The sequence below is a fragment of the Dipodomys ordii genome, unplaced genomic scaffold, assembly GCF_000151885.1.
Source record: "Dipodomys ordii isolate 6190 unplaced genomic scaffold, Dord_2.0 Scaffold91, whole genome shotgun sequence".
NCBI lineage: Eukaryota > Metazoa > Chordata > Mammalia > Rodentia > Heteromyidae > Dipodomys > Dipodomys ordii.
Window position 1 is genome coordinate 1,232,313 of NW_012267307.1, and position 10,473 is coordinate 1,242,785.

The window sequence follows — 10,473 nt, forward strand, 5'->3', positions numbered from 1 at the left end:
CGCCAGCCCGAGCCGCCCCGAGCAGCGGCGCAGCCCCGAGGCCGGCTCGCCCCGGCTGTTCACCGAGCTGCAACATGGCCGCACCGGACTCGGCTCCCGGCCCCGTGCAGATGCTTCAGGAGGAAGCCCTGTGCGCCATCTGCCTGGATTACCTCAGCGACCCCGTGTCCATAGGCTGCGGGCACAACTTCTGCCGCGCATGCGTGACCCGGCTGTGGGGTGAGGAGCGCGATGACGAGTGGGAGGACTCGGAGTCGGAGGACGATTCGGAGTCCGAGTTGGAGGGGGAAGAGGATGAGGGGGACTCGGAGGAGGAGGAAGTGGTGGCGGAGGAGGAGGAAGTGGTGGTGGAGGAGGAAGTGGTGGCGGAGGAGGAGGAAGTGGTGGCGGAGGAGGAGGAGAGGGGGGCCGTTGGCGGGTTGGATGGCTCCCTTCGCGAGGTGTTCTACCTGGGGGATTCTCGAGAAGGCGCTCTCCAGAACCAGGCCGGTGCCGGGGCGCAGGTCGGCGGGAACGAGGGCGACGCCGGCCCGGCTGCTGCAGACAGACACCAGCCTGGAGGCCCCAGCAGTGACGGCAGCGGCGGTGGCGGCGACGCCCCGGGACGCGACCTGAGAATCACCATCTATCCTGAAGAGTTCATGGATGCCTTGGACGCTATGGAGTACGAGGAGGAATACCTGAGCTCTGACAGCGACCTGTCTTCTTCCCCGCCTTCTGCTCGCAAGTTCACCTGTCCCCAGTGCCAGCAGACCTTCACGCGCCGCAACCTCCGTCCTAACCTGCAGCTAGGCAACATGGTGCAGATAATCCGCCAGATGTGCCCTGGCGATCATCTCGTCCACAGGGGGAGAGAGCAGGAGATGTGTTCCAGACACCAGGAAGCCATGAAGCTCTTCTTCGAGGCATTTAGAGAGCCCTCCTGCACCATGTGCCGAGCAAACAGTAACTGCCAGAGGGGCGCAGGTGGCAAAGGCGGTGCGGAAGAAAACAGCCAGTGACCTTGGTATTTTGCCGAGGGGCGCGGTGTGATACTGAGTGCTGCCACACCTTTGAGAGTAAATGAAGACTCTCCTGCAGTTTGACTGAATGAGTGAGTACATCGAACTGGAGATTTAAGGAACGTCAGCTTCCCTTTTGTTACTATTAGTTGAAGTTAATCTACTGACGAAACAAACTGCTTATGTTCAAGATTAAGTTTTTCCAACCATGTATGTGCTGTTTTCACAGGTCTCTTACTTGACCAAAACATTTTGGTTGGGGAGTGGGCATGTTTAACCTAGGCTGTCTTCAAATTTATAGGAATAATTTTGTCAGCCTCCCATGCTTGGATTAAAGGCTGTATCAAATAAATTGACTTGGGCACAGTTTTATAAAAATCTTATGTTGATAGTGCTTAGAGCAGTGCCATTTTAGACCTGTTGTTTTGGCTAAGATTGAAGAGGTTGGTGTTTAAGGTCTACTGCAGCAGTCACCAGTCATCAAAAGAATCTGCACATCATTATAGAAATCTTTAGCTGTGCTATCAACATATTGTAAAGAACAATGTATTCGATCCCAGTTTGCTTTTGAAGATTTGAATGTCATTCAATGTTTTGTGTTACATATTGTTGCTTCCATATTATCATAGAGAACTGTATTCAGCTGAGTTCATGGACACACTAATTCCGACATTGGAATGCTGAAGAAAAAGGATTTGTATTTTATAAATTAAGGTTTTGAACAGACCTGGAACTTAAAATACATTGACCCTGAAGTGTTAGTGGGCAAATACCAACATCATTGTTTATTAAGCAAAACTTACAAAAATATGCATGAGTACATATGTAAACAAGTTCTCATGAAAGCAAAGTTTTTTGGGGTCATGGACCAAATTCATGAATGTTTTTTTCAAGAGAAGAAATGACATGTTTTTAATTTTGTGTAATGTTATGATCTTTCTTTAAGATCTATCTCTGGCAGTTTGGGAAAGAAATGTTTTTCACAATTATGTTCAATCCTCACTGTAAGAATTCAAGAGGTGTGTGTGGTTGTTTTGACTGGGAGATTTTAAAAAAAAGAACAAAACTAAGGTCTGTAAACACAGGGAAAGACTATTGTTTTCATTGTTTCTTTTTTCTCTTGGTTTTAAATCTTTATTCTTTGGGGTATCTTAAGTGTAAGAAAATAGTGTCACAGTGTTGAAAGCAACTTCTGTCTTGTTTTATTTGCTATATCAGGAAAGTAAAGGTTAGACTTAACAGTGATAGGGTTATCATATGGTCCAAATAAATTTTTCTAAAGTTCAGGAAAATCTGAAGTCATATTTCTCTTCTCCAAGTGATGTTTGTGTTCTTAATCATGTTTGACCACTGCTGAGACTGGTCTACCAGCCAGTTAACAACTTGACTTTGATCCTCAGTTGCTGTCTACTCCAAGCCCCTTGACCAGCCAGAGTGAGACACCAGAGCCTTCCTAGCTCTTTCCTGGATGTGCACACAGTCTTGAATTTGTGTGTGGCCTTCCAGTTCCCAGAATTATTTGAAGCCACCCAAAGTGCCTTCTTCCCATCTTATTTACTAATTAAAACTGTCTTTGTTCATTCATGTGTTCCAATAACTACTACCGCACCAGATAGATGCAATGCAAAACAAATTTTGACCAACTGTCCGGAGATAGGCAGTTCATAGCAAGCTGGAGTCAACAATCTTGGTCAAGTAAGCAAGTATTTTCCAGGAGGGCTGGGAAGGTGGCTCAGTGGTAGAGTGCCTTGCATGCCTGAGGCCCTGGGTTCGATTCCTCAGCACCACATAAGAAAAAAACTGGAAGTGGCTCTGTGGCTCAAGTGGTAGAGTGCTAGCCTTGAGCTGAAGAGCTGAGGGACAGAGCCCAGGCCCAGAGTTCAGGCCCCATGACTGGACCAAAAAAAAAAAATTTTTTTTTCCAGGAAATTTTCAGGTAAGTCATATGAGGGCAGTTTCCTGAGGATAGTATTTTTTTTCCCTCAAGCTTAAAAATCATTCTGATCCCACAGTGGCTTCCAGGCTGAGATGCTCTCAATACCACTAGAGAGAGCTGTGGGAATAGCTCAAGTTAAAATTCCACAAAGCCCACTGTTCACACTGATGCCCAGCTTTTATTCCTTCAGTAAGTGCTTGTAGGATTATTGTAGCCTTTGGTTATGTTCCAAAGTTCTAAAAAAAAAAAACAACCCACCTAATTTTTTTTTTCAGTCTGTTCTTGGTTTCATGGGTCTGGGAATCTTTACTCTTCTTTCCAAGAAAGCTTTTCTCTATCATAATGGTTCCTTGGTCCTGCACCATTGGTTTCTCAATATTGAGTTGGTTTCATCCAAATGCAAACATGCTCCCCCCCTTTTTTTGTCAGTACACTTGTACCTTGCTAGATGAACCTCTCCTCAGTATGCCACCATTCCTCCAGCCTTGTTTGTCACTGGTTCATTTGAGGATAAGTTGCACATAGGTTACCACCCACCTACTTTTAGGCTCCCTGTTGTTGGGATCACAGGCATATACCACCACATCCAATCTCCCTCTATGGAGAGGGAATCTCTTGGACTTTTCTGCCTAGGCTGGCCTGGTTCTATGTTCCTCCCCATTCCATCTCCCATATAGCTGGAGATGAAAGCTCACTACCATGCCCAGCTATGACACCTGAAGTGTTCTGTCCAACCCAGCTTTGAACCATGGTCCTCCCATTCTCAACTTATTGAAGACTTAGAATTACAGGTATGAGTTACTAATGCCCAGCTATTTCTTATTTCTTAAAAAAAAGTGACAAAAACTCTGCATCATCTGTCTCATCTCCTTCAATGTCCAGCATAATTTTAGTCATCTGTAGTCTCAGTGTTGCCTCTAGAACTCACCCAAATTACACTTCCACCCATCCCCTACCCTCTACCAGCAAAGCTTCTGTCCCAAGTCACCCTCACCTCCACACTGGCATGTTTCAGTTTGTATCATCCACCACACTAACCACATGAATCTTCTAGAATCTCTTTTCCCCTTGTCTTCCAGAATAATATGGCTTTTGCTTGTTGATTGGAGTCTCACAGATTTTTCTGTCCAAGCTGACTTCAAAACCATGATCCACAGATCTCTATCTCCAGAGTAGCTAGAATTACAGGCATAAGCCTCTGGCACCTAGCATGGGAAAAAAAATGCTTTTCAGTGTTCCCAACATCATTTAACAACTGAACACCATGTATTCAATGATCTTTTATTGAAAACTTGCCTTCGGTATTGAGAGTTGCTAGGTCTAAATGAGTTTGATAATACTTTGTGGCTTAACTTGGGCTGGTGTTTGCTGCATCTTTCAATGGTTTGGACCCAGGGGGCCACCTGGTTAGGTTTTGGTAGGATCTTTCTGGTTTACAGACCATCACTTTTGTTCTTTTATTTATTTATTATTTTTTTGGGTCCGGTCGTGGAGCCTGAACTCGGCCTGGGCGCTGTCCCTCAGCTCTTCAGCTCAAGGCTAACGCTCTACCACTTGAGCCACAGCGCCACTTCCAGCTTTTTTCTTTATGTGGTGCTGAGGAATTGAACCCAGGGCCTCAGGCATGCAAGGCAAGCGCTCTACCACTGAGGCACCTTCCCAGCCCCACTTTTTTTCTTTTATTATTATAAAGGTGTACAGAGGGGTTACAGTTCCATAAGTTTGGTAAAGATTACATTTATTTTTGGACAATACACCTTTTTCCTCACTGTCTTCCATTTTTCCCTCCCATCTCCACCCACAAATTACATAGTTCATTTTCAACATACTGTCTAGTGAGCACCACTGCTGAATTTGCTTACCCTTTGTTGTTTTTTCCTTGTTTTTTGTTTTCAAAGTAAGCACCCTTGGAGTGCCTCTTAGCTTCAACTAATATGGGTCTCCTGACCCTAACCTCACCTTCAGCACCTGAGGATACCAATGTTCCCACGAGGCTGATGCTGGAGCTTAGTCCTGGACATCAGGGTGCTGCTGGTACAGGAGTCCCGGTCCAAAGAGAAGCCTTCCTACACATCTCATGAGCCAAAGAGAAGCCTTCCTACACATCTCATGAGCCAAAGAGAAGCCTTCCTACACATCTCATGAGCAGACCTTGACCCTGTGCTGGCAGGAAGATCACCAGTTCAGGTAGGGAGACCCTGTCTTAAGCAGAAAAAAGAGGAAAGAGGGAGAAAGAAAGGGAGGGAAGAGCATCAGAGGGGGCCAGTTGTTTTAGACATTCTTTTGTCAAGGTATGTGTTTGTGTAACTCTCAGTAGAATGAGTGAGATACAGTAGAGATGAGAGCCATTGGAGAATAAAGTCAAACATGGCCTCCTTGAGGTGAGGAAGATAGAATTCATTTTTAACAGCATGATGTTTTTGAAATGCACTGGTATTCATCGTGCCTCCACCCCAATGCATTTCCACCTGCAATCTCAGATCAGGGCTTCATTTGGACACAGAGTCTATAGGATGTAATCAGTTAAAAGGAAGTTGTAATGAATTAGGATGGGTCTTAAATCCAAAGACCAGTGCCCTTATAAAAAGGAAAAGAGGGTACTCCAATATTCACGGTGAAGAAGGAGGTCTGAAGGCAGAGCAGAGCAAGCACTGTGGCCATGAACCCAGGGACAAGGACCCCTGGAAGCCATGAAGCTGTGAAAGAAAGAAGAGGAGGAGGAGCCTCCCTTAGATACAGACATCAGAGGGCATGTGGCCCTGCCAGGCCCTTCATTTCAGACTTTTTACCACCTCCAGATCTGGAAGACAGCACATTTCTACTATGTGTGATCCTCCCCAAGTGTGGGAATTTGTTCCTAGCAGCTCAAAGAATCTAAAACAGATGTATATAAAAAGAATAGTCTGACTATATGATCCTTGGAAAGGGGGAAAAAAACCCTTTCAATTGCCCGAACTTTTTGATAATTGTTTTTGTTTCCCAATTTAAAGGCAGAGCATAAAAGTGAATGGGTCTGGGAGAGGTAGGATTGATTTTTGCTGGAGTAGCTGTACATGATACTTCTGAATCAACTACCATTTTGAAAAGCCCACTTGGGGTGCTGAGGGTGCCATATATCTGAAAACACAAAAATAGATCTAGTCACATAACTGAACTTTGCACTTGGAATTTGGTTATTTTGCTAGGCCTCAAGACACTAAATCTCAGTGTGTGGTAACTAGTGAACAGGACTTGGGCTCTGCACTTGGCCTTCTTTCCTAGTTTCTTTTCCTAGCGTTGGCTAGATTGCTATCAACTCTGACACACAGAACCTTTGGTATTTGCAGAACATTAGGTGGTTTCAATTTCTCTTTGTTTATCAAGACTTTTAAAGCTATTTATATTCTGAAATAGGAGAGTGGTGTTTTCTCCACATTCTCTCCCATGAAATCAAGCTGAAAAAATAGTTTCGAACTGCCAATAAAAAGTATACAAATGATGATGAATTTGTTTTAAAACCCTTAAATACTCTTCATTTCTCAAGCAAAAGAATGAAAGGTAACTATTGAATAGTCACTCAAAAAAAAAAAAAGGAAAATTGAAACTACCATGTCCTAACTGCGTTTCCCTGGATTAGAAATATGTGAAGATAGGGCTGGGAAGGCGGCTCAGTGGTAGAGCGCTTGCCTTGCAAGCCTGAGGCCCTGGGTTCGATTCCTCAGCACCATATGAGCTAAAAGAAAAAAGCCGGAAGTGGTGCTGTGGCTCAAGTGGTAGAGCGCTAGCCTTGAGCTGAAGAGCTGAGGGACAGTGCCCAGGCCCAGAGTTCAGGCCCCACTACGGACCCCCCCCCAAAAAAAAGAAATATGTGAAGATGTAAAAACCATGGAGAACCATATGCAGCATAGCAGAATTGAATTGGCAAAAATCCAATGTAAGTTGGCTAAGTAGTATAATATTAGTGAGCACATACTTAATTCCCTGTATTTCCAATCTGAAGTAAGTAAGTCACAGCAAATGCTGTGATTAAACTCAGCATGTTTCCTGTTGATTTCCTGTTGATACAATCAATGCAAGATGAGAAGTCAAAATAAGACAGCTTCAATAAAGTAAGTTTTTTCCAGATCAGGCAACTTAAAGTTAAGATGTTTGGATTTTTTTTACAGTAGAGGGTTTTTTTCAGCTATTTGTACAGGGAGTTACATTTGGATATGTCCATGTATGCATACAGACAGTGCACCTTGATCAGACTCACCTCCTTCATCTTTCTCATCCCTTGTCCCATTTCCTAAGCCAATCTCAACAAGTTTCACTGCTCCATTTTCACACATGTGCATAAAATATTTTAACCATGTCTTCAATATGAAGGAAACATTGACAAAATTCTTTCAGCATCAAGAGTTGATACAAACCATGAGTGATGGTTCACGCCTATAATCTCAGCCAGGGCAGAGGCTGGAGGATTGTGAGTTCAATGCCAGCCCGGGCTACATAGCTACACCTTGTCTCAAAAAAAAAAGAAAAGTTGAGGCAGACTGGGAGGACAGATGCCAAGCTCCTGCGTGAGCCCTCACACTTGTCACTTTATCTGAGAGGAGGAGTCAACTGTTTAATCTCATCATGAAATGAGGAGACTGGGTCTAACTAACACGCTGTGTCCTCAGGCCATCTTGGCGCTTTGCTGGGTGGAGGGGCATTCCACCCAGCTCCAGAAGGCCTACTGGTGAGACAGGACATTATTTGAATTGCAGCTACCTGGTTGTTCAGCGCAGGAATGCTTTGCTGGAAAGAATGCTTGCCCTTGAGTATTTCCCTATGTGGTCTGCTTTTGTTGAGTGTGGGTCTCCACCCCAAACATGTGGCTTTTGTCTTTAAAACCTTTGTGCTTGCTGGATTCTGGGCTGCAGGTCTTTGAGACAGGAGTCCATCTGCAGTGGCCTGCTTTCTAATATAGACTCCCAATTTGACCTCTCAAGATGTGGCTTCTCTGTTTCTCATAACTGAATTCCTATACAACAATCACTCTAATTAACAGCTTAAGGGATGTTTATTGTGGCTCATGGTTCCAGAGATTTTCTTCATACCCCCTATGCTGGTCCATGGTGAAATAGAGCATCAGGCAGATAGAGCCTGGAGAGGAAGAGGCTATTTACCTCAGGAAGCAGAGAGCACTAAAGACAGTCCCAGGACAAAATACAGCCAAATTATAGCAGGTGATTTATAGCCCACTTAGTATTGTTTATTGTGAGGTTCCAAATTAGTTTGAAAAATTTTACATCAACATGGAAGTTCAAAGATATTAGTAGAATAGAATAGAGGCAATATTATAAAAAAAAAAGTAGAGACTTGAGCAGAATCCGGTCCCCTCCCTTTATCTTTTATCTGAAAGCCACCAGAGCCCAGATGCTGGGACCCAGCTCCCCACCCAAGCTTTGCAGTGGGCTGGTCCTGGGCAGGGCTCTCTCTTACTTCCTTCCCAAGTCACAGGTGTCATGTGACTTCAGGTCATGTAGATTTATTTATACTCTAACTACAAATGAACTGCCACCATTTCTCTTCTTTTTTGAGCAAGAAATTAACATTTTTCTCTTTTAAACAGAAAGACAAGACGGACAGGCTTTGTAAAGCTGTACCTTCGAAATATCAAACAAGAACAAAATGACATTTTGGAAATTCTACAAATTTAACTTTTTTGCACTCTCCCACCCCAGAAAAAGACAAAAATTCATGGACCCACTTGTTTGTAAGGACTTGATATGCCTCCTGGTGACATTTGCACCATTATTGATGCCACACACAACCCTCATCTCTGCAGACATGATGGGGCGAATAAAGCAAATGAGAAGATCCCAGGATACAGATAGGAAAACAGTCCTGCTTATTGTTTCTTCTCATAAAATAACAAAGGAAATGTGCTTCAAGAACTGCAAAGCATTACAGTGTTAGGGCTGGAAGCATAACTGAAGGGGCAGAGTGCTTGAGTATAAACTTCAGTACTGGGAGAGATAATTATGATTATCTATCTAGGAGCTTGAATTGAGGGCCTGGGTGCTGTCCTTGAGCTTTTGCTCAAGGCTGGCATTTTAGCCCTTGAGCCACAGCTCTACTTCTGTATTTTTCAGTAGTTAATTGGTGATAAGAGTCCACATACCTGTCTCCTTGTGTTCTCTGTAATAACCTTCTCCTCCCCAAAGTTGCAGGGAAGCTGAGGAACATTCCTCTAGTTCTTTGAGATTTACTGCCATCCTGTACAACCTGCCATGCACCCTTTACCAGAGAAGAAATGTGCATGCAGTGCCACTTGCTGGACACTCAGGGCTTCACACTCAACGATTCCTTCCTTTACTGAGAAGCTAGGGATGAAGGGCAGAGGTCTTCAGACTGAGGCACAGGCTTTCTGAGGTCTGCGTTTTAAGGACTGCAGTTTCCAGCTGTGTCAAGTCCACAGGGGCTCTCTTCTAGAACAGAGAGGCCTGGGAACTAAGAGCCAGGGCAGGCCTTCCCTCATAGCCTGCTCCCTCATGAGGAAGAGGGGTCACATTTAAGGAGCCTTGCTCAAAGCCCAGACTTGCTTGTAAGTTCAGTACTGTGTCTCTTTTAAAGCTTTGGGTGTTCCAGAGTCTACATGATTTTAGTGGAGGAGACCTGCTCAATCAGAATCAGGTGCCCATTTTGCATGATTTCAAGGGATGGGACCTAGAAAATTCTGGAAATGTAACGTATTTCCAGGTAAAGTTTAACATATTTCCAGATACAGCATCCTCCACTTAGCATTTAGTCAGATTTACTGGGAAGTATCTTCACTAACTTTTTATCAGATGATTATGGAAAATGCATATTCATTCTTTTAAACTTGGGCCCAAGTTCCTGATTTCTTTTATACTATCCCCAGGTACTTATTAAACTTTGGCAAACCCAACAGTGGTGTGCCGTGGGTCCTTTGATTGGGATTATGATTATTAGTTTATTTTTGTTAGTCACGGGGCTTGAACTCAGGGCCTGGGCGCTGTCCCTGAGCTCTTTTGCTCAAGGCTAGTGCTCTGCCACTTTGAGCCACAGCTCCACTTCCCGTTTCTGCTCTTGGCAGCAGTGCTGAATGCTTGGTCATCAAGTATAACAAACTGGAATGCAGGTAGCCCCGGATTCTTCAGGCACAGGGACACAGTGGGGAACGACGCGCGATCCCATTATTCCGGACACGAGACCCAGGGCCCCAGGAGCGTGACGGACACGCCTCTGGGCGAATCCCAGCCCGGGGAACGCCCCGCCCCGTGTGGAGGGAGGGCGGCCTGCCGATGGAAGGGAGGAGCCAGCCCTTCTGACTCGGCAGAGGGCCCGTGGACGGAGCTATTAGGGGCGGGGATTGTCGACGTCACCCGCCCGGAGGAGGTCGTGCATTGGTGGGTAGCGCGGGGCGGTGTCAGCCCTCCGGCCCGGGCTGAGGACTGGTGGGCGGGGCGAGCCCAGGGCTGGGGGTGTGGCCCAGGACACGTGGTGCGGAACCGGCGTGCGCTCCCGGCGGTAAGCGGGGCTGTCCCGCGGGGCTCCCCTCGGCGG

General features: G+C 45.4%; 2 protein-coding genes across 2 annotated transcripts in view; both read left to right on the forward strand.

The window, feature by feature from the left end:
* The first annotated feature begins 74 nt into the window (after positions 1–74).
* On the forward strand, positions 75–1,001 carry LOC105992992 (tripartite motif-containing protein 52-like). Its single transcript, XM_013026113.1, has 2 exons — positions 75–323; positions 441–1,001. The coding sequence occupies exons 1-2, from the start codon at positions 75–77 to the stop codon at positions 999–1,001; spliced, it is 810 nt and encodes a 269-aa protein (XP_012881567.1).
* Positions 1,002–10,354: 9,353 nt separating this feature from the next.
* Cndp2 (CNDP dipeptidase 2 (metallopeptidase M20 family)) overlaps positions 10,355–10,473 on the forward strand; it is a 20,017-nt gene continuing 19,898 nt past the window's right edge. The window contains exon 1 of the mRNA XM_013026132.1: positions 10,355–10,437. The gene's annotated coding sequence lies outside the window, so the exon portion shown is untranslated. The remainder of the gene's footprint in view (positions 10,438–10,473) is intronic.